The 24,222-nt window shown below is 45.5% G+C and overlaps 1 protein-coding gene across 1 annotated transcript in view; it reads left to right on the top strand.

Moving 5' to 3' along the window:
- The window catches only part of fbxo41 (F-box protein 41), a 619,689-nt gene that overhangs the window by 55,416 nt on the left and 540,051 nt on the right, over nt 1–24,222 (top strand). The window contains exon 2 of the mRNA XM_068027311.1: nt 12,657–13,611. Within this exon, the coding sequence (XP_067883412.1) occupies nt 12,896–13,611 (716 nt within the window). The 5' untranslated portion in view covers nt 12,657–12,895. The remainder of the gene's footprint in view (nt 1–12,656; nt 13,612–24,222) is intronic.

Raw genomic sequence — 24,222 nt, 5'->3', positions numbered from 1 at the left:
CTGGTTAGCCTTACATCAGGGGAAAATGCTAGAGTCTATTGTCAAGGATGTGACAGCAGAACACCTGGAAAGCATAACGGGATTGGACAAAGTCAGCATGGGTTTACGAAAGGGAAATCATGCTTAACAAATTTACTGGAGTTGTTTTGATTAAATGTAGATTAAATGAGGGAGAATCAGTGGATGTGGTGTATTTGGATTTTCAGAAGGCTTTTGATAAGATTCCACCCAAGAGGTTAGTGTGCAAAATTAAAGCACATGGGATTGGGGGTACTATACTGGCATGGACTGAGAATTGGTTGACAGACGGGAAACAGAGAGTAGGAATAAACAGGTCTTTTTCCGGGTGTCAGGCAGAGACTAGTGGGGTACTGCGGGGATCAGTGCTTGGGCCCCAGCTATTCACAATATATATTAATGACTTAGGTGCAGGAACTAAATGTAACATTTCCAAGTTTTCAGATGACACAAAGCTGGGGGGGAATGTGAGCTGTGAGGAGCATAGATGCATAGAAAAACAAGAGCATGAGTAGGCCATTCGGCCCTTCGAGGAGGATGCAAAGAGGCTCCAATGTGATTTGGACAAGTTGGGTGAATGGGCAAATGCATGGCAGATGCAGTATAACTTGGATAAATGTTAGGCAGAATAGAAAGACAGATTAGTTTCTGAATGGTGATAGATTGGGAAAAGGGGAGGTGCAATGAGACCTGGGTGTCCTTGTACACCAGTCGCCGAAAGTAAGCACTCAGGTGCAGCAAACAGTTTGGAAGGCAAATGGTATGTTGGCCTTCATTGCAAGAGGATTTGAGTACAGGAGCAGGGATGTTTTACTGCAGTTATACAGGGCCTTGGTGAGACCACATCTGGAGTATTGTGTGCAGTTTTGGTCTCCTTATCTGAGGAAGGATGTTCTTGCCATGGAGGGAGTGCAAAGAAGATTTACTAGGCTGATTCCTGGGATGGCAGGATTGACGTATGATGGGAGATTGGGTCGACTAGGCCTATATTCACTAGAGTTTAGAAGAATGAGAGGGGATCACATAGAAACCTATAAAATTCTAACAGGGCTAGATACAGAGAGGATGTTCCCGATGGCTGGGGAGTCCAGAACCAGGGGTCACAGTCTCAGATATGGGGTATGCCATTGAGAACCGAGAAATTTCTTCACTCAGAGGGTGGTGAACCTGTCGAATTCTCTACCGCAGAAGGCAGTGGAGGCCAATTATTAAATATATTCAAGAAGGAGATCGATGTATTTCTTCATGCCAGCGGGATCAAAGGATATGGGAAGAAAGCGGGAACAGGGTACTGAATTCGACAATCAGCCGTGATCTTTTATGAATGATGGAGCAGGCCAGAAGGGCCGAATGGCCTCCACCTGCTCCTATTTTCTATGTTTCTATGTTCAATTGAAGCATTCAAAAGGGAATTAGACTGTTATATGAGTATATACGTATGTAAGGAAGAATTTGGGGAGATTGGCAGAAGAGTGACCAATGGAATTCAACTTGGAGAAGTGTGAGGTGATGCATTTGGGGAGGTGAAGCAAGGCAAAGGAATACACGATTAATGGGAAAATACTGAGAAGTGTAGAGGACGTGAGGGACCTTGGAGTGAATGTCCACAGATCCCTGAAGATAGCAGGACAGGTCGATAGGGTGGTTAAGAAGGCATATGGAATCCTTTCCTTTATGAGCCGAGGTATAGAATACAAGAGCAGGGAGTTTATGCTGAAATTGTATAACTCATTGGTTAGGCCACAACTTGAGTACTGTGTGCAGTTCTGGTAACCTCATTACAGAAAGGATGTTATTGCACTGGAGAGGGTACAGAGGAGATTTACAAGGATGTTGCCAGGACTGGAAAAATGCAGCTATGAGGAAAGATTGGATAGGCTGGGGTTGTTCTCCTTGGAACAGAGAAGGTTGAGGGGAGATCTGATTGAAATGTACAAAACTTTGAGGGGCCTGGATAGAGTGGAGGTGAAGGGTCTATTCACCTTAGCAGAGAGGTCAGTGACGAGGTGGTATAGATTTAAAGTGATTGGTAGAAAGATTAGAGGGGAGTTGAGGAAAAGCTTTTTCATCCAGAGGGTGGTGGGGGTCTGGAACTCACTGCCTGAAAGGGTAGTTGAGGCAGAAACCCTCAACTCATTCATTAGGAGTCTGGATATGCACCTCAAGTGCTATAGTCTGCATGGCTACATACCAAATGCTGGAAGGTGGAATAGAATAGTTGGATTGTTTTTCGGCCAGCACAGACGTGATGTGCCTTAAATTTTCTATGATTTCCATGTTTCTAATTTGATGAACTCTCATCTGGCAAGAGGGAATAAAGCACATGGGCATTTACGGTTAGCTTGCAACAGAAGAGACCAACTCTCAGCCGGCCATTTTAATTGCCTTGCAAGTTTTTCAAAAGGTACAAGAAATGTTTCCACGTCTTCCTCATTGAATTTTGGAATCAATTGGGAAAATTTCAAAAATTCAGTATACCGCCCCATACCATTTTTATTTTCCATGCTTTCACTCTCTGTCGCCCCCGAACTAACTCAAGCCGCCTCAACTCTCTTTCCTCCCGTTCCTTCTGGAAGGTTCTTTCTCTCTCTCCTCTAATTCAAGTTTCCTCTGTTCCAGTGGTATCTTTGCTAGCAATACCCTTTTGTAGTCTATTTCTAACCCTGTCTCTGATTCTTCAGATTCGAGGGAAAAATGGTTGGCCACGAGTCTTAGGAGTTCCGATTTCCTAGCCTTGGCAAGGAAAGTTATCCTACACTGCTCAGCCATATTTCTCAGCTGCTCAATAGATAGTGTCTTTAACTTATCCCAATTTACTTCACCCTGACTTGGGTAGTTACTGGCTTCGGTCGCGGACATGTTAATATTCGAGCACACACAACCACAAGAAAACAAACAAAGAACAAAGAACAGTACAGCACCGGAACAGGCCATTCGGCCCTCCAAGGCTGCGTCGATCTTGATGCCTGCCTAAACTAACACCTTCTGCACTTACGGGGCCCATATCCTTCTATTCCCTTCCTATTCATGTATTTGTCAATATGTCTCCTAAACGTCGCTATCGTATCTGCTTCCACCACCTCCCCTGGCAGCAAGTTCCAGGCACTCACCACCCTCTGTGTAAAAAACTTGCCTCGCACATCCGCTCTAAACTTTGCCCCTCGCACCTTAAACCTATGTCCCCTAGTAACTGACTCTTCCACCCTGGGAAAAAGCTTCTGACTATCCACTCTGTCCATGCCGCTCATAACTTTGTAAACCTCTATCATGTCGCCCCTCCACCTCCGTCGTTCCAGTGAAAACAATCTGAGTTTTTCCAACCTCTCCTCATAGCTAATGTCCTCCAGACCAGGCAACATCCTGGTAAACCTCTTCTGTACCCTCTCCAAAGCCTCCACGTCCTTCTGGTATGTGGCAACCAGAATTGCACGCAATATTCTAAGTGTGGCCTAACTAAGGTTCTGTACAGCTGCAACATGACTTGCCAATTTTTATACTCTTTGCCCCGACCGATAAAGGCAAGCATGCCGTATGCTTTCTTGACTACCTTATCCACCTGCGTTGCCACTTTCAGTGACCTGTGGATCTGTACGCCCAGATCTCTCTGCCAGTCAATACTCCTAAGGGTTCTGCCATTTATTGTATACTTCCCACCTGCATTAGACCTTCCAAAATGCATTACCTCACATTTGTCCGGATTAAACTCCATCTGCCATTTCTCCGCCCAAGTCTCCAACCGATCTATATCCTGCTGTATCCTCTGACAATCCTCATCATTATCCGCAACTCCACCAACCTTTGTGTCGTCCGCAAACTTACTAATCAGACCAGCTACATTTTCCTCCAAATCATTTATATATACTACAAACAGCAAAGGTCCCAGCACTGATCCCTGCGGAACACCACTAGTCACATCCCTCCATTCAGAAAAGCACCCATCTACTGATACCCTGTGTCTTCTATGACTGAGCCACTTCTGTATCCATCTTGCCAGCTCACCTCTGATCCCCTGTGACTTCACCTTTTGTACCAGTCTGCCATGCGGGACCTTGGTAAAGGCTTTACTAAAGTCCATATAGATAATATCCACTGCCCTTCCTTCATCAATCACCTTCGTCACTTCCTCAAAAAACTCAATCAAATTAGTAAGACACGACCTCCCCTTCACAAAACCATGCTGTCTCTCGCTAATAAGTTCGTTTGTTTCCAAATGGGAGTTAATCCTGTCCCGAATAATCCTCTCTAATAGTTTCCCGACCACTGACATAAGGCTCACCGGCCTATAATTTCCTGGATTATCCTTGCCAACCTTCTTAAACAAAGGAACAACATTGGCTATTCTCCAGTCCTCTGGGACCTCACCTGTGGCCAATGAGGATGCAAAGATTTCTGTCAAGGCCCCAGCAATTTCCTCCCTTGCCTCCCTCAGTATTCTGGGGTAGATCCCATCAGGCCCTGGGGACTTATCTACCTTAATGCTTTGCATGACACCCAACACCTCCTCCTTTTTGATAATGAGATGACTGAGACTATCTGCACTCCCTTCCCTAGGCTCATCATCCACCAAGTCCTTCTCTTTGGTGAATACTGATGCAAAGTACTCATTTAGTACCTCGCCCATTTCCTCTGGCTCCACACATAGATTCCCATCTCTGTCCTTGAGTGGGCCAACCCTATCCCTAATTACCCTCTTGCTCTTTATATACGTATAAAAAGCCTTGGGATTTTCCTTAATCCTGTTTGCCAATGACTTTTCATGACCCCTTTTAGCTCTCCTAACTCCTTGCTTCAGTTCCTTCCTACTGTCTTTATATTCCTCAAGTGCTTCGTCTGTTCCTAGCCTTCCAGCCCTTACAAATGCTTCCTTTTTCTTTTTGACGAGGCTCACAATATCCCGTGTTATCCAAGGTTACCTTTTGTTTCGGCGGACAAGGGGACTGTTGGGTAAGTAAGCCTATATATTCGGGCAGTTTAAAATAACTTACCTGTTGTTTCGGCGGACAAGGGGACTGCTGGGTAAGTAAACCTATATATTCGGGCAGTGGCTAAACCCGAAACACGACACGTGTAGTGTCTCCCACCCATCCTCCTCCTCTAACCAAAAAAAACGGGACTCTTGTGTGGAGGGTTTGGTAAGGTAAGGTTTTCCTTTTTTTTAAATCTCTGTTGTCAATTTAGAGCAGAGGGGATGGAAGCTAGGGCAGTTGCATGCTCCTCTTGCAGGATGTGGGAGGTGAGGGTCACCACTGGTGTCCCTGCTGACTTCACCTGTGAGAAGTGCACCCAACTCCAGCTCCTCGCAGACCGTGAGGGAACTGGAGCTGGATGAACTTTGGATCATTCAGGATGCTGAGGGGGTGATAGCGAGCAGTTATAAGGAAGTAGTGACACCTAAGTTACAGGATAAAGGTAGCTGGGTGACCGTCAGGGGAGGGAAAGGGAATAGGCGCACAGTGCAGGGATCCCCTGTGGCCGTTCCCCTCAATAATACGTATACCGTTTTGGATACGGTTGGGGGGGACGACCTACCAGAGGAATGCCACAGTGGCCAGGTCTCTGGCACTGAGCCTGGCTCAGTGGCTCAGAAGGGAAGGGGGGAGAATAGGACAGCGATAGTGATCGGAGATTCAGTGGTTAGAGGAACAGACAGGAGATTCTGTGGTCGCGAATGAGACTCCCGGATGGTATGTTGCCTCCCGGGTGCCAGGGTCAGGGATGTCTCGGATCGAGTCCACAGGATTCTTAAGGGGGAGGGGGAGCAGCCAGACGTCGTGGTACATATCAGTACCAATGACATAGCTAGGAAAAGTGATGAGGACCTGAAAAGCGAATATAGGGAGTTAGGTTGGAAGCTGAAAGGCAGGACGAGCAGAGTAGTCGTGCGAGGGAGCCGTGGTTTACTAAAGAAGTTGAAGCGCTTGTCAAGAGGAAGAAGAAGGCTTATGTTAGGATGAGACGTGAAGGCTCAGTTAGGGCGCTTGAGAGCTACAAGCTAGCCAGGAAGGATCTAAAGGGAGAGCTAAGAAGAGCAAGGAGAGGACACGAGAAGTCATTGGTGGATCGGATCAGGGAAAACCCTAAGGCTTTCTATAGGTATATCAGGAATAAAAGAATGACTAGAGTTAGATTAGGGCCAATCAAGGATAGTAGTGGGAAGTTGTGTGTGGAATCAGAGGAGATAGGGGAAGTGTTAAATGAATATTTTGCGTCAGTATTTACAGTAGAGAAAGAAAATGTTGTTGAGAATACTGAGATTCAGGCTACGAGGCTAGATGGGATTGAGGTTCACAAGGAGGAGGTGTTAGCAATTTTGGAAAGTGTGAAAATAGATAAGTCCCCTGGGCCAGATGGGATTTATCCTAGGATTCTCTGGGAAGCTAGGGAGGAGATTGCAGAGCCTTTGTCCTTGATCTTTATGTCGTCATTGTCGACAGGAATAGTGCCGGAAGACTGGAGGATTGCAAATGTTGTCCCCTTGTTCAAGAAGGGGAGTAGAGACAGCCCTGGTAATTATAGACCTGTGAGCCTTACTTCGGTTGTGGGTAAAATGTTGGAAAAGGTTATAAGAGACAGGATTTATAATCATCTTGAAAAGAATAAGTACATTAGAGATAGTCAGCACGGTTTTGTGACGGGTAGGTCGTGCCTCACAAACCTTATTGAGTTTTTCGAGAAGGTGACCAAACAGGTGGATGAGGGTAAAGCAGTGGATGTGGTGTATATGGATTTCAGTAAGGCGTTTGATAAGGTTCCCCACGGTAGGCTATTGCAGAAAATACGCAAGTATGGGGTTGAAGGTGATTTAGAGCTTTGGATCAGAAATTGGCTAGCTGAAAGAAGACAGAGGGTGGTGGTTGATGGCAAATGTTCATCCTGGAGTTTAGTTACTAGTGGTGTACCGCAAGGATCTGTTTTGGGGCCACTGCTGTTTGTCATTTTTATAAATGACCTGGAAGAGGGTGTAGAAGGGTGGGTTAGTAAATTTGCAGATGACACTAAGGTCGGTGGAGTTGTGGATAGTGCCGAAGGATGTTGTCGGGTACAGAGAGACATAGATAGGCTGCAGAGCTGGGCTGAGAGATGGCAAATGGAGTTTAATGCGGAAAAGTGTGAGGTGATTCACTTTGGAAGGAGTAACAGGAATGCAGAGTACTGGGCTAATGGGAGGATTCTTGGTACTGTAGATGAACAGAGAGATCTTGGTGTCCAGGTGCATAAATCCCTGAAGGTTGCTAACCAGGTTAATAGGGCTGTTAAGAAGGCATATGGTGTGTTAGCTTTTATTAGTAGGGGGGTCGAGTTTCGGAGCCACGAGGTCATGCTGCAGCTGTACAAAACTCTGGTGAGACCGCACCTGGAGTATTGCGTGCAGTTCTGGTCACCGCATTATAGGAAGGATGTGGAAGCTATGGAAAGGGTGCAGAGGAGATTTACTAGGATGTTGCCTGGTATGGAGGGAAGGTATTACGAGGAAAGGCTGAGGGACTTGAGGTTGTTTTCGTTGGAGAGAAGGAGGAGGAGAGGTGACTTAACAGAGACATATAAGATAATCAGAGGGTTAGATAGGGTGGATAGTGAGCGTCTTTTTCCTCGGATGGTGATGGCAAACACGAGGGGACATAGCTTCAAGTTGAGGGGTGATAGATATCGGACAGATGTGAGAGGTAGTTTCTTTACTCAGAGAGTAGTAAGGGCGTGGAACGCCCTGCCTGCAGCAGTAGTAGATTCGCCAACTTTAAGGGCATTTAAGTGGACATTGGATAGACACATGGATGAAAATGGAATAGTGTAGGTCAGATGGTTTTACAGGTCGGCGCAACATCGAGGGCCGAAGGGCCTGTACTGCGCTGTAATGTTCTAAATCTAAATTACCGGTGCCACGCGCTAGTGAGGCTAGAAACAGGGAGCGAGAGCAGCTGAACCCGTGGCTACAGAACTGGTGTAGGAGGGAGGGATTCAGATATGTGGATCATTGGGATACCTTCTGGGGAATGTGGGACCTGTACAAGAAGGACGGGTTGCATCTGAACTGGAGGGGCACCAATATCCTGGGCGGGAGGTTTGCTAGAGCTCTTCGGGAGGGTTTAAACTAGTTTGGCAGGGGGATGGGAACCGGAGCCATGGATCAGTGGATGGGGTAGCTGTTGAACAGGCAGATACAGAGTGCAGAGAGTCTGCGAGGAAGGTTAGACAGTTGACAGGGCAAAGTTGCAGCCAGTATGATGGGTTGAAGTGTGTCTATTTTAACGCAAGAAGTGTCAGGAATAAGGGTGATGAACTTAGAGCATGGATCAGTACTTGGAGCTACGATGTTGTGGCCATTATGGAGATGTGGATATCACAGGGGCAGGAATGGATGTTGGATGTTCCGGGGTTTAGATGTTTCAAAAGGAATAGGGAGGGAGGTAAAAGAGATGCGGGAGTGGCATTGCTAATCAGGGATAGTATCACAGCTGCAGAAAGGGAGGTCGTCGAGGAGGGTTTGTCTACTGAGTCATTATGGGTGGAAATCAGAAACAGGAAAGGAGCAGTCACTTTGTTGGGAGTTTTCTATCGACCCCCCAGTAGCAACAGAGACATGGAGGAACAGATTGGGAGGCAGATTTTGGAAAGGTGCAGAAGTAACAGGGTTATTGTCATGGGTGACTTCAACTTCCCTAATATTGATTGGAACCTCCTCAGTGCAAATAGTTTGGATGGAGCAGTTTTTGTCAGGTGTGCCCAGGAAGGTTTCCTGACTCAATATGTGGATAGGCCGACTAGAGGGGAGACTATGTTGGACTTGGTGCTTGGCAACGAACCAGGCCAGGTGGCAGATCTCTCGGTGGGAGAGCATTTCAGTGATAGTGATCACAACTCCCTGACCTTTACTATAGTCATGGAGAGGGATAGGAGCAGACGGGATGGGAAAATATTTATTTGGGGGAGGGGGAATTACAATGCTATTAGGCAGGAACTGGGGAGCATAAATTGGGAACAGATGTTCTCAGGGAAATGCACAACAGAAATGTGGAGGTTGTTTAGGGAGCACTTGCTGCGACTGCTGGATAGGTTTGTCCCGATGAGGCAGGGAAGGGATGGTAGGGTGAAGGAACCTTGGATGACAAGAGATGTGGAGCAGCTAGTCTAGGGAAGAAGGAAGCTTACTTAAGGTTGAGGAAGCAAGGATCAGACAGGGCTCTAGAGGGTTACAAGGTAGCCAGGAAGGAACTGAAGAATGGACTTAGGAGAGCTAGAAGGGGACATGAAAAAGTCTTGATGGGTAGGATTAAGGAAAATCCCAAGGCGTTCTGCACTTATGTGAGGAACAAGAGGATGGCCAGAGTGAGGGTAGGGCCGATCAGGGATAGTGGGGGGAACTTGTGCCTGGAGTCTGAGGAGGTAGGGGAGGTCCTAAATGAATACTTTGCTTCAGTATCCACTAGTGAGAGGGACCTGGTCGTTTGTGAGGACAGCGTGGAACAGGCTGATATGCTCGAACAGGTTGAGGTTAAGAGGGAGGATGTGCTGGAAATTTTGAATGATATGAGGACAGATATGTCCTCGGGGCCAGACGGGATATACCCAAGGATATTATGGGAAGCGAGGGAAGAGATTGCTGCGCCTTTGGCGATGATCTTTGCGTCTTCACTGTCCACTGGAGTAGTACCGGATGATTGGAGGGTGGCAAATGTTGTTCCCTTGTTCAAGAAAGGGAATAGGGATAACCCTGGGAATTATAGACCAGTCAGTCTTACGTTGGTAGTGGGCAAATTATTGGAGAGGATTCTGAGAGACAGGATTTATGATTATTTGGAAAAGCATGGTTTGATTCGAGACAGTCAGCATGGCTTTGAGAGGGGCAGGTCATGCCTCACAAGCCTTATTGAGTTCTTTGAAGATGTGACAAAACACATTGATGAAGGAAGAGCAGTGGATGTGGTGTCTATGGATTTTAGCAAGGCGTTTGATATGGTTCCCCATGGTAGGCTCATTCATAAAGTAAGGAGGCATGGGATTCAGGGAAAGTTGGCTGTCTGGATACAAAATTGGCTGGCCCATAGAAGTCAGAGGGTGGTAGTAGATGGAAAGTATTCAGCATGGAGCTCGGTGACCAGTGGTGTTCCACAAGGATCTGTTCTGGGACCTCTGCTCTTTGTGATTTTTATAAATGACTTGGATGAGGAAGTGGAAGGCTGGGTTAGCAAGTTTGCCAATGACACGAAGGTTGCTGGAGTTGTGGATAGTGTGGAAAGCTGTTGTCGGTTGCAACGGGACATTGACAGGATGCAGAGCTGGGCTGAGAAGTGGCAGATGGAGTTCAACCTGGAAAAGTGTGAAGTGATTCATTTTGGAAGGTCGAGTTTGAATGCGGAATACAGGCTTAAAGACAGGATTCTTGGTCGTGTGGAGGAACAGAGGGATCTTGGGGTCCATGTCCATAGATCGCTCAAAGTTGCCACCCAAGTTGATCGGGTTGTTAAGAAGGCGTATGGTGTGTTGGCTTTCATTAACAGGGGGATTGAGTTTAAGAGCCGCGAGGTTATGCTGCAGCTCTATAAGGCCCTGGTTCGACCACACTTGGAATATTGTGTTCAGTTCTGGTCACCTCATTATAGGAAGGATGTGGAAGCTTTAGAGAGGGTGCAGAGGAGATTTACCAGGATGCTGCCTGGACTGGAGGGCATGTCCTACGAAGAAGGATTGAGGGAGCTAGGGCTTTTCTCATTGGAGCGAAAAAGGATGAGAGGTGACTTTATAGAGGGGTACAACATGATGAGAGGCATAGAGAGGGTGGTTGGTCAGAGACTTTTTCCCAGGGTGGAAAGGGCTATTACCAGGGGGCATAATTTTAAGGTGATTGGAGGAAGGTTTCGGGGAGATGTCAGAGGTAGGTTCTTTACACAGAGAGTGGTGGGTGCATGGAATGCGCTGCCAGCGGTGATAGTAGAAGCAGATATATTAGCGGCATTTAAGCGACTCTTGGATAGGTACATGGATGATAGCAGAATGAAGGGTAGGTAGTTAGTTTGATCTTAGAGTAGGTTAATAGGTTCGGCACAACATCGTGGGCCGAAGGGCCTGTACTGTGCTGTACTGTTCTGTGTTCTATGTTCTATGTTCCCGAAACTTGCCAAACTTGTCTTGCTTCCTCACAGGAACATGCTGGTCCTGGATTCTAATCAGCTGACGTTTGAAAGACTCCCACATGTCATACGTTGATTTACCCTCAACCAGCCGCCCCCAATCTAAATTCTTCAGTTCCTGTCTAATATTGTTATAATTAGCCCTCCCCCAATTTAGCACCTTCACCAGAGGACTACTCTTATCCTTATCCACAAGTACCTTAAAACTTATGGAATTATGGTCACTGTTCCCTAAATGCACCCCGACTGAAACTTCGACCACCTGGCCGGGCTCATTCCCCAATACCAGGTCCAGTACGACCCCATCCCTAGTTGGACTATCTACAGACTGTTTCAAGAAGCCTTCCTGGATGCCCCTTACAAATTCTGCCCCATCCAAGCCCCTAGCACTAAGTGAGTCCCAGTCAATATAGGGGAAGTTGAAATCACCCACCACCTTTAACCTGTATTAAAATCTTTTCTCTTTTTGATTGGGATGAATTTAATTTCCCACTTTCAATTTCTCGTTTGTGGGTCCAATCTCAGACGCTAGCCCCCAAATTTCTGTTACGACCAGGTGAAGAAGGGATCTCACGCTCCCCTCTCGTGCCTTTCCTGGTTTAGCCATAGCAGGGTTTAACTTTTAAAATGCAGTGGTTTTAGCTTCACTTCAGTGAGTCCTTGCTCACTGCTCTCTAATTGTAACTGTAAAGGAATCAATCAGACATACTTTCTCAGGTTTAAATAAGACAAGTGTAAGTTTATTAACCTTAACACACGAATTTAGGTAAAATTATTAAAAATACGCAGCACAACCATGCTAGCATGCATATGCAATAAACACACACACAGATAGAGACAGAGGAGGAGAAAGAATTAAAGGGGAAAGGTTTGAAGTAGTAGATGGAATTCAGTTACTGTTTAGTTTTGCTGTGAAGTCTTTGAAGTTAAGGCTTGCAGTTCTCATTGGGGCCCAGTGCACACTTTCAAACTTGTTTCATTGGTGCTTGAAGGCTGCAGGGGTCTTCTGTCTTGAGGCTTAAGCTACTTCCATGGGACCCTGGAACTTTGTGTGAGAGAGAGAGACCTTGCTTTTCTTTGGTCTTCAAAATTGCAGTCTGACTCAAAACTTTAATGTGATGCACAATTCAATCAATTCCCAGGTTGCCCAGCAGGTTAGTCATGTGACCAGCTCTTTGTTTGATACAGCATCGCCTGCGAGGGTTGTTGATTTTTCAAAGCTTACTGGACACATTCAATGGGGAGGGGGTGATGAGGGGAGTGGAGTGCTGGCTCTTACACAGACAATGACTTTCAATGTCTTTTGATCATCACTATTGACAAAACTCATCTGGCTAATTGAATCAGGGAGCACTTCCATTGTCTCTCTATGTAACAGTCTATCAGAATGCAAATGTGCAGCCATGTTTTCAGCCACTGCTCTGTGGTCCTTTTAAACAAGTTATGCTCAATGTTCAGTAAACGTTCAAATAGTGCTCCATATGCTGAAATTAATATGTTTCCATTTGGCAGGTGTGGTTTCCATCACAGAACACTCAGATGTGCTGATCTGAAAGAACGGGCAAATTGAATTGGAGGAAGGTTATAATGTCTGCAACATGATGCCACATAAACTTCACTCTTTTTGTATTTTATTTTGTATTTTTTTGTATTTTACCTCTGAAGATACATGAGTACAGTGGTTCAGTATGAGAAACGACCCTCTCTGTGTGCAGTGCAGTAGATGTCCTAGTCGTGAGGCTTTTTGAGGAATGGCCTCTTTGGATCTACCCTACCGCTGTCCAAGGTGTGGGGAACACAAGCGTTTTAGGAGTCTGTCTTCATTGCGAGCTCATCTGGAATATAATCACACATATGAAACGCTTTATGTCCTTTCTAAGTCCAATAGCATCTGTGATGCGAGTGTTCTGTCTTCAGGAGTTGACAAGTCCATTCTGATACCTGCTTCCTGTAAAGAAATCTTTGAAAGCACCTCGTTCAGGAGCAAAGAGCAGAGATATTTGTATGATTTACAGTGTGGGGAGGAATTACCACTTGGTTCCACCTGTTACTTCCCTGAAGTTGAAGTTCCGGTAAACGAAATACTTATGAGAAAGGCAATGACTTCTTCAGCTCCCCCTGCTGCTCTAGCTGCAGCAGCAGTGGATGCTGTTTACGAGGAAGGGCTGGCTCGATTAAAGATCCAAGCCCTTGAGAAACTAGACTTAAATGAACGTCTGGAGAAGTTATCAGAGGAAGTGGAGCAGAAAATCACAGCCCGGGTAGACAAGCTTCAGACGGAACTTGAGAAAAAAAGCTCAGAGTTGGAGAAAGCCAAACAGGAAAGTGTTAGGTTGAGTCGAGAAAAGCAAGACCTTGAAGAAAAGGCCTCCGAATTATCACGCCAGGTTGATGTGAGCGTAGAGATGCTGGCTACATTGAAGCAAGATTTGGTGCAGAAGGACCAGGAGCTTGCCAGAAAGCAGCAGTAAGTATATTTGCTGTGATCAGTAATATTGTAAAGAATGGGATATATGGATTTGTAAATAAATAGCACTGGACTTGTGCCAAGTGGCTATGTGTTTATAGTAATCATCTATAAAAGTGCTTACCTAACAACAGCACATTGAGTGTACAGTACATCACAAGGACTGAAATGGTTCAAGAAGGTGACTCACCACCACCTTCTCAATGATAATTAGGGATGGGCAATTAATGCTGGCCTTGTCAGCAATGCCCACATCCCATGAATGAAAAAAAAGTCTTGCATAGACTGTACACTTTATTTTATGATAGAATTAAAGAAGGGAACAGCATGGAAGGAGGCCTTTCAACTCAGTCGACCTGTGAAAGAGGGATCCAGTTAGTTCCAGTCACCTGTGCTTTCCCCATAATTGCAGATTTTTTCTCTTCAACTATTTATCCAACTCCCTTTTGAAAGTTATTATTGAATCTGCTTCCACTGCCCTTGCAGGCAGCACTTAACAACTTGCTGTGTAAAACAAAAAAATGTTTTCTCATGTCACCTCTGGTGACTGACCCTTTTACCACTGGAAGCAGTTTCTCCTTATTTACTCTTAGCAAAACCATTCATAATTTTGAACACCTGAATTAAATCATCCCTCAACTTTCTCTGCTGTAAGGAGAACAACCCCAGCTTCTTCAGTCTCTCTTCACAAATGAAGTCCTGCATCCTTGGCACCATACGAATAAATCTCTGCACCCTGCACAATCGTACAAGGACTTGGGGCCACAGATTTAAGGTTTTGGGCAAGAGATGAAGGGAGATGTGAGGAAGAACCTTTTTACACAGCGAGTGGGAATGTCCTGGAAGTCGCTGCCTACGAGGAAGCGGAGATTATTGATTTCAAAAGGAAATTGGGTGGGTAATTGAGGGGAATAAACATTGAGGGCTGCGGGAATAGAGTGTGGGAATGGGACTGACTGGATTGGCCTACAGAGAGCTGGCATGGACTCAATGGGCCGAATAGCATTCTTCTGTGCCGTAATGACTCAATGACTCTGCCGAAGGCATTGATTTCCTTTCTAAATTGCTGTGCCCAGAATTGGCTAGAATACTTCAGCTGTGCCCTTAAGCATAACTTGCTTGCTTTTGTACTAGATGCCTCAACTTATAAAGCCACAGATCTTATATGCCATTTTAGCGGCCTTCTCAACCTGTCTTGCTACCTTCAAAGATTTGTGTTTGTGTAACCCAAGATCTTTCTTGAACATGGTACAATTTAGTTTACATTGCCTCTCCTAATTTTTCCTACCAAAATGTACCACTTCACACTTCTCTGCATTAAATTTCATCTACCCATTTTACCAATCTCTCATAGTTGTCCTGAAGAATCTTCTTATCCTCCTCATTGTTTACCACATTTCTGAGTTTAGTGTTCTCGGCAAACTTTGAAATTATGCCCTGTTTACTGAAGTCCAGGTCATTAATATATATCAAAAAGTGCAGTGGTCCTAGTACCGACTCCTGGAGAACACCACTGTATATTTCCGTCCAATCTGGAAAATAACTATTCATCACTATCCTCTGCTTTCTCTCTCTTAGCCAAGTTTGTATCTATGCAGCCACTGCCCCTTTAATCCCATGGGCTTCAGTTTTGTTTCCAAGTCATTGTGGTACTTTCGAGTCATAGAGTCGTACAGCATAGAAACAGGCCCTTCAGCTCACCGCATCCATGCCGACCATAATGCCTATCTATACTAATCCCACCTGCCTGCATTAATTCCATATCCCTCTATGCCTTGCTCATTCAAGTACCTGTCCAGATGCCTCTTAAATGTTGCTACTGTTCCTGCTTCCACCACTTCCTCAGGCAGCTCATTCCAGATACCCACTATTCTTTGTGTGAAAAATTTACCCCTTTGATCCCCTTTAAACCTCCTTCCTCTCCCCTTAAATCTGTGCCCTCTAGTTTTAGTCACCCCGACCATGGGAAACAGACTCTGGCTATCTACCCTATCTATGCCTCTCATAATTTTATATACCTCTATCATGTCCCCTCTCAGCCTCCTTCGCTCCAGGGAAAACAGACCCAGCCTATCCAATCTCTCTTTATAACTCAAGCCCTCCAAACCAGGCAAGATCCTTGTGAATCTTTTCTGCACCCTCTCTAGCTTAATCAAATCTTTCCTGTAGTGCGGCAACCAGGACTGCACACAGTAGTCCAAATGCGGCCTAACCAACGTTATGTACAACTGTAACATGACATCCCAACTCTTGCACTCAATGCCTCGGCCAATGAAGTCAAGCATGCCATATGCCGCCTTTACCACCCTGTCTACCTGCGTTGCCACTTTCAGGGAACGATGTACTTGCACCCCAAGGTCTCATCTTTGTCAGATGCCTTTTTAAAGTCCATATACGAAAGATTAATCATAGAGTCATGATGGCACAGAAAGAGGTCATTCGGCCCATCGATCCCATGCCGGCTGTCTAAAAAGCAATCCAGTCAGTCCCATTCCTCTTCTGTATCCTGGTAGCCCTGCAAGTTTATTTTGCTCAAATGCCCATGCAGTTTCTTTTTTGAAATCATCTCTGCTTCCGCCATCCTTGTAGGTAGAGAGGATTCTTCGGGACAGGATTTACTCCCATTTGGAAACAAATGGACTTATTAGCAAGAGGCAGCATGGTTTTGTGATGGGGAGATCGTGTCTCACTAATTTGATTAAGTTTTTTGAGGAAGTGACGAAGATGATTGATGAAGGAAGGGTAGTGGATGTTATCTATATGGACTTCGGTAAAGCCTTTGACAAGGTCCCTCATGGCAGACGGGTACAAAAGGTGAAGTCACACGGGATCAGAGGGGAGCTGGCAAGATGGATACAGAACTGGCTCAGTCATAGAAGACAGAGGGTAGCAGTGGAAGGGTGCTTTTCTGAATGGAGGGATGTGACTAGTGGTGTTCCGCAGGGATCAGTGCTGGGACCTTTGCTGTTTGTAGTATATATAAATGATTTGGAGGAAAATGTAGCTGGTCTGATTAGTAAGTTTGCGGACGACACAAAGGTTGGTGGAGTTGCGGATAGTGATGAGGATTGTCAGAGGATACAGCAGGATATAGATCGGTTGGAGACTTGGGCGGAGAAATGGCAGATGGAGTTTAATCCGGACAAATGTGAGGTAATGCATTTTGGAAGGTCTAATGCAGGTGGGAGGTTTACAGTAAATGGCAAAACCCTTAGGAGTATTGACAGGCAGAGAGCTCTGGGCGTACAGGTCCACAGATCACTGAAAGTGGAAACGCAGGTGGATAAGGTGGTCAAGAAGGCATACGGCATGCTTGCCTTCATCGGTCGGGGCAAAGAGTATAAAAATTAGCAAGTCATGCTGCAGCTGTACAGAACCTTAGTTAGGCCACACTGAGAATATTGCTTGCAATTCTGGTCGCCACACTATCAGAAGGACGTGGAGGCTTTGGAGAGGGTACAGAAGAGGTTTACCAGGATGTTACCTGGTCTGGAGGGCATTAGCTATGAGGAGCGGTTGGATAAACTCGGATTGTTTTCACTGGTACGACGGAGGTGGAGGGGTGACATGATAGAGGTTTACAAAGTTATGAGCGGCATGGACAGAGTGGATAGTCAGAAGCTTTTTCCCAGGGCGGAAGAGTCAGTTACTAGGGGACATCGGTTTAAGGTGAGAGGGGCAAAGTTTAGAGGGGATTAGAATTAGAATTAGAACATTACAGCGCAGTACAGGCCCTTCGGCCCTCAATGTTGCGCCGACCTGTGAAACCATCTGACCTACACTATTCCATTTTCATCCATATGTCTATCCAATGATCACTTAAATGCCCTTAAAGTTGGCGAGTCTACTACTGTTGCAGGCAGGGCATTCCACGCCCCTACTACTCTCTGAGTAAAGAAACTACCTCTAACATCTGTCCTATATCTATCACCCCTCAACTTAAAGCTATGTCCCCTCATGTTTGCCATCACAATCCGAGGAAAAAGACTCTCACTATCCACCCTATCTAACCCACTGATTATCTTATATGTCTCTATTAAGTCACCTCTCCTCCTCCTTCTCTCCAACGAAAACAACCTCAAGTCCCTCAGCCTTTCCTCGTAAGACCTTCCCTCCATACCAGGCAACATCCTAGTAAATCTCCTCTGCACCCTTTCCAAAGCTTCCACATCCTTCCTATAATGCGGTGACCAGAACTGCATGCAATACTCCAGGTGCGGCCTCACCAGAGTTTTGTACAGCTGCAGCATGACCTCGTGGCTCCGAAACTCGATCCCCCTACTAATAAAAGCTAACACACCATATGCCTTCTTAACAGCCCTATTAACCTGGGTAGCAACTTTCAGGGATTTATGTACCTGGACACCAAGATCTCTCTGTTCATCTACACTACCAAGAATCTTCCCATTAGCCCAGTACTCTGCATTGCTGTTACTCCTTCCAAAGTGAATCACCTCACACTTTTCTGCATTAAACTCCATTTGCCATCTCTCAGCCCAGCTCTGCAGCCTATCTATGTCCCTCTGTACCCTACAACATCCTTCGGCACTATCCACAACTCCACCGACCTTCGTGTCATCCGCAAATTTACTAACCCACCCTTCTACACCCTCTTCCAGGTCATTTATAAAATTGACAAACAGCAATGGCCCCAAAACAGATCCTTGCGGTACACCACTAGTAACTAAACTCCAGGATGAACATTTGCCATCAACCACCACCCTCTGTCTTCTTTCAGCTGGCCAATTTCTGATCCAAAGCTCTAAATCACCTTCAACCCCATACTTCCGTATTTTCTGCAATAGCCTACCGTGGGGAACCTTATCAAACGCCTTACTGAAATCCATATACACCACATCCACGGCTTTACCCTCATCCACCTGTTTGGTCACCTTCTCGAAAAACTCAATAAGGTTTGTGAGGCACGACCTACCCTTCACAAAACCGTGCTGACTATCGCTAATGAACTTGTTCTTTTCAAGATGATTATAAATCCTGTCTCTTATAACCTTTTCCAACATTTTACCCACAACCGAAGTAAGGCTCACAGGTCTATAATTACCAGGGCTGTCTCTACTCCCCTTCTTGAACAAGGGGACAACATTTGCTATCCTCCAGTCTTCCGGCACTATTCCTGTCGACAATGACGACATAAAGATCAAGGACAAAGGCTCTGCAATCTCCTCCCTGGCTTCCCAGAGAATCCTAGGATAAATCCCATCTGGCCCAGGGGACTTATCTATTTTCACACTTTCCAAAATTGCTAACACCTCCTCCTTGTGAACCTCAATCCCATCTGGCCTAGTAGTCTGAATCTCAGTATTCTCCTCGACAACATTTTCTTTCTCTACTGTAAATATTGACGAAAAATATTCATTTAACGCTTCCCCTATCTCCTCTGATTCCACACACAACTTCCCACTACTATCCTTGATTGGCCCTAATCTAACTCTAGTCATTCTTTTATTCCTGATATACCTGTAGAAAGCCTTAGGGTTTTCCCTGAGCCTATCCGCCAATGACTTCTTGTGTCCTCTCCTTGCTCTTCTTCGCTCTCCCTTTAGATGTGCGAGGCAAGTTCTTTACACAGAGGGTGGTGAGTGCCTGGAACATGTCGCCGGGGGAGGTGGTGGAGCAGGTACCATAGAGACGTTTAAGATGCATCTTGACAAATACATGAATAGAATGGGAATAGAGGGATACGGACCCCGGAAGTGCAGAAGGTTTCAGTTTAGGCAGGCATCAAGATCGGCGCAGGCTTGGAGGGCCGAATGGCCTGTTCCTGTGCTGTACTGTTCTTTGTTCTTTGTGGCGAGTTCCCTGGTCATTACCACTTGCTGCATAAAATACTTTTTTCCTCACATCCCCCAAGAACACAAGGAATAGGAGCAGAAGTAGACCATATGACCCATTGAGCCTGCTCCGCCATTCAATACAATCATGGCTGATCTTGGGCTTCAATTCCAGTTTCCTGCCCGCTTCACATATTCCCCCTGCATCTCTTGCCCAAAACCTGAAATCTGAGTCCCCTTGTCCTTGTATCATCAGCAAAAACGAGCAGCTTTTCTTTGTCTATCTCATCTAAACCTACCATCATCTTGTACACTTCTGTCAGAACTCCCCTCCATCTCCTTTATTCCAAGCAGAACAACCCTAGCTTCTTCAACCTCTCATCGTTAGCCACGGGTGAGGTACCGGAAGACTGGAGGACAGCTCATGTTGTGCCTTTATTTAAGAAGGGGAGCAGGGATAAGCCAGGGAACTACAGGCTGGTGAACCTTACATCAGTGGTGGGAAAGTTGTTGGAAGGGATTCTGAGAGTCAGGATTTATATGCAGTTGGAAAGGCATGGTCTGATTAGGGATAGTCAGCATAGCTTTGTGCGTGGGAAATCATGTCTCATGAATTTGATTGAGTTTTTCGAGGAGGTGACCAAGAGGATTGATGAGGGCAGGGCGATGGACGTTGTCTACATGGACTTTAGCAAGGCCTTTGACAAGGTTCCACATGGTAGGCTGGTATAGAAAGTTCAAGCACATGGGATCCAGGGTGAGTTAGCCAATTGGATACAAAATTGGCTTGGTGATAGGAGGCAGAGGGTGGTAGTGGAGGGTTGTTTTTCAGATTGGAGGCCGGTGACCAGTGGTTTGCCGCAGGGATCAGTGCTGGGCCCTCTGTTATTTGTCATATATATTAATGACTTGGTTGTGAATGTCGGGGGCATGATTAGTAAATTTGTTGATGACACCAAAATTGGTGGTATCGTGGACAGTGAAGAAGGTTGTCTAAGGTTACAACAGGATTTAGATCAACTGGGAAAGTGGGCAAGGGATTGGCAAATGGAATTGAACACGGACAAGTGCGAAGTGATGCATTTTGGGAAGTTAAACCAGGGCAGGACGTATACGTGAATGGCAGAGCCCTGGGGTGTGTTTTTGAGCAGAGAGACCTTGGGATGCAAGTACATAGTTCCTTGAAAGTGGTAACATAGGTATACAGGTGAAGAAGGCGTATGGCATGCTTGACTTCATCGGCCGAGGCATTGAGTACAAGAGTTGGGATGCCATGTTACAGTTGTCCATAACGTTGGTTAGGCCGCATTTGGACGACTGTGTGCAGTTCTGGTCGCCGCACTACTGGAAAGATGTGATTAAGCTAGAGAGGGTGCAGAAAAGATTCACAAGGATATTGCCTGATTTGGAGGGCTTGAGTTATAAAGAGAGATTGCATAGGCTGGGTCTGTTTTCCCTGGAGCGAAGGCAGCTGAGAGGGGACATGATAGAGGTATATAAAATTATGAGAGGCATAGATAGGGTAGATAGCCAGAGTCTGTTTCCCATGGTAGGCGTGACTAAAACCAGAGGGCATAGATTTAAGGTGAGAGGGAGGAGGATCAAAGGGGATCAAAGGGGTAAATTTTTCATACAAAGAATAATGGGTATCTGGAATGAGCTGCCTGAGGAGGTGGTGGAGGTCGAAACAGTAGCAACATTTAAGAGGCATCTGGTCAGGTACTTGAATGAGCAAGGCATAGAGGGATATGGAATTAATGCAGGCAGGTGGGATTAGTATAGATAGGCATTATGGTCGGCATGGACGCGGTGAGCCGAAGGGCCTGTTTCTATGCTGTACGACTCTATGACTCTATGACAGGGTAGATGCAGGAAGGAAGTTCCCGATGGTGGGAGTGTCCAGAACCAGGGGTCGTAGTCTAAGGATACGGGGTAAACCATTCAGGACTGAGATGAGGAGAGATTTCTTCACCCTGAGAGTGGTGAACCTGTGGAATTCGCTACCACAGAAAACAGTTGAGGCCAAAACATTGTATATTTTCAAGAAGGAGTTAGATATAGCTCTTGGGTTTAAAAGGATCAAAGGATATGGGGCGAAAGCGGGAACAGGTTACTGAGTTGGATGATTAGCCGTGATCATAATGAATGGCGGAGCAGACTCGAAGGGCTGAATGGCCTACTTCTGCTCCTATTTTCTATGTTTCTATGTTGGAATGCACCTAGCCTCTATCTGAAACATCCCTTCCTTAAAGATCACCCATTGTTCTGTTCCAGTTTTCCTGCCAGTGTTTGATTCCATGTTATGCTGCCGAGATTCCCCCCACTCCCTGCTCATCCCATTGAAGTTGCCCCTCTAATTTAGAAGTTCTGCTTTAGATTGTTCCTTGCTCTTCACCATTACTAATCTAAAACTTATGATACGATGATCACTGTTAGCCAAGTACACCCTGGTCTTGGTCTACTTGACCCACCTGATTCGCTCGCACCAGATCCAGCTCTGCCTCCTTTCTATTTTGCCTGAGAAGGTACTTTTTTGTATTCATTCGGGGATGTGGGTGTTGCTGGCTAGGCCAGCATTTATTATCCATCCTTAATTGCCCTTGAGAAGGTGGTGGTGAGCTGTCTTGTTAAACTGCTGCAGTCCTTGGGGTGTAGGTACACCAACAGTGCTGTTAGGAAGGGAGTTCCAGGATTTTGACCTATCACTAGGGGTCATTTTTCAAAAATAAGACAGATGAGGAGAAATTCTTTCTCTCAGAGGGTTGTGAGTCTTTGGAACTCTCTTCCTCAAAAGGCAATGGAAACAGAGTCTTTAAATATTTTTAAGGCAGAGGTCGATTATCGATAAGCAAGGGGGTGAAAGGTTAGCGGGGATAGGCGGGACTGTTGGGTTGAGGTTACAATTAGATCAGCCATGATCTTGTTGAATGGCAGAGGAGGCTCGAGGGACTGTGTGGCCTACTCCTGCTCCAAATTCGTATGTTCTACATCCACCCGAGCAAGCAGATGGGGCTTCAGTTTAACGTCGCATCCAAAAGGCAGCACCTCCGACAGTGCAGCGCTCCTTCAGTACTGTACTGGAGTATCAGCTTTGATTTTTGTGCTCAAGCCCTGGACTGGGTTTTGAACCTGGAATCCTATGACTCAGAGATGAGAGTGCTACCATACTGAGCCACACCTGACACCGTAGAAGGCAGTTTGGGTACAGACTGGACACATTTCCATGAGGGGAAAAAGAAGGGGATCTAAACCTGGACTTCCCTGGGTTATGGTAAATGAGGGAATCCAGTCATGATATCGAGTATATTAGGGATGGGCAACCTGTGACGCCCATAAACAAATAAAAAAACGTCTAAATCAATTACCGGGCAGGTGTGTAATCACGTCAGATAATATTTGATGGGACACTGGCACCGGTACTAGGACAGGAAAGAGCTGTACCACCTGAATGGATTCTACCTGAACCAGAGAGGGACAAGTGTCCTCATGGAAAGGGCTGTCGATAGGACTTAAACAAGTAAAAATTGGGGAGGGATCTGGTAAAAATAGCTGAAATCTGAAGAAACATGGCCACATAAAGAATAGGACTGGAAATTAAATATTGCTGGTTAAAACATAATCAGAAAGGAGAGGGAACAAAGAAGGGGGAGGCAACTGTACTTAATAGAGATAACATAACAGTAGAAAAAAAGGACATAGTAAACAGAAGAATAGAAACAAAATCCATATATAAAAGGATCGATCACATAATAGTGCAAAGGAGCTAGAAACAAAAATTCATAGAAACATAGAAAACTCACTGCACAGAAGGCCATTTGGCCCATCATGACTGTGCCAGCAGATCTAGCCTAATCCCACTTTCCAGTTCTTGGTCGATAGCCTGGTAAGTTACGGTACTTCAAGTGCACATCCAAGTATTTTTTCAATGTGTTGAGGGTTTCTTCTCTACCACCCTTTTAGGCAGTGAGTTCCAGATCCCCACCACCCTCTGGATGAAAAGGTTACTCCTCAACTCCCTTCTAATCTTTCTATCAATTACTTTAAATCTATGCCCCCTAATTATTGACCTCTCTGTTAAGGGAAATAGGTCCAATCTATCCACTTTATCTAGGCCCCCTCATAATTTTATATCCCTCAATTAAATCTCCCCTCAGCCTTTTCTGTTTCAGAGAAAACAACCTCAGCCTATCCAATCTTCCCTCACAGTTAAAATTCTCCTTTCCAGGCAACATCCTCTAAAATTTCCTCTGTACCCTCTCTCGTGCAATCACATCCTTCCTGCAATGCAGTGACCAGAACTCTACACAGTTCTCCAGCTGTGGCCTAACTAGTGTTTTATACAGTTCTACATGACCTCCATGTTCGGGGAGACTAGAACTGGGGGTCGTAAATATATGACAGTGACAAATAAATCCAATCATGAATTCAAGAGAAACATCTTTACCAAGAGTGTGGTTAGAATGTGGAACTCACGACCATTCAGAGTTGTTGAGGTGAATAACATAGATGCATTTAAGGGAAAGATAGATAAGCTTGAGAAAGAGAAAAGAAGAGAAGGATATATTGATGGGGTTAGATGAAGAAAGGTGGGAGGAGACTTGTGTGGAGCATTAACACCCGCATGGACGTTTTGGGCCAAATGGCCTGCTTCTGTGCTATAAATGTTGTGTAAAAGTACTTTGTAATACTGTGGGAAGTGTGAAAATTGCAAAGTGTCTGGCGACAATATTTCAATTCTGCTTATATATGGGGGTGCTGCCAGAGGACTGGAGGATTACAAAGTTATGAAAAAAAGGGTGGGAGAGATATTAATCCAGGA

This window comes from Heterodontus francisci, chromosome 1 (genome assembly GCF_036365525.1).
Source record: "Heterodontus francisci isolate sHetFra1 chromosome 1, sHetFra1.hap1, whole genome shotgun sequence".
Classification (NCBI taxonomy): Eukaryota; Metazoa; Chordata; class Chondrichthyes; order Heterodontiformes; family Heterodontidae; genus Heterodontus; species Heterodontus francisci.
Note: the sequence above shows the minus strand (reverse complement) of the source record. Positions and strands in the feature narration are given on the sequence as shown.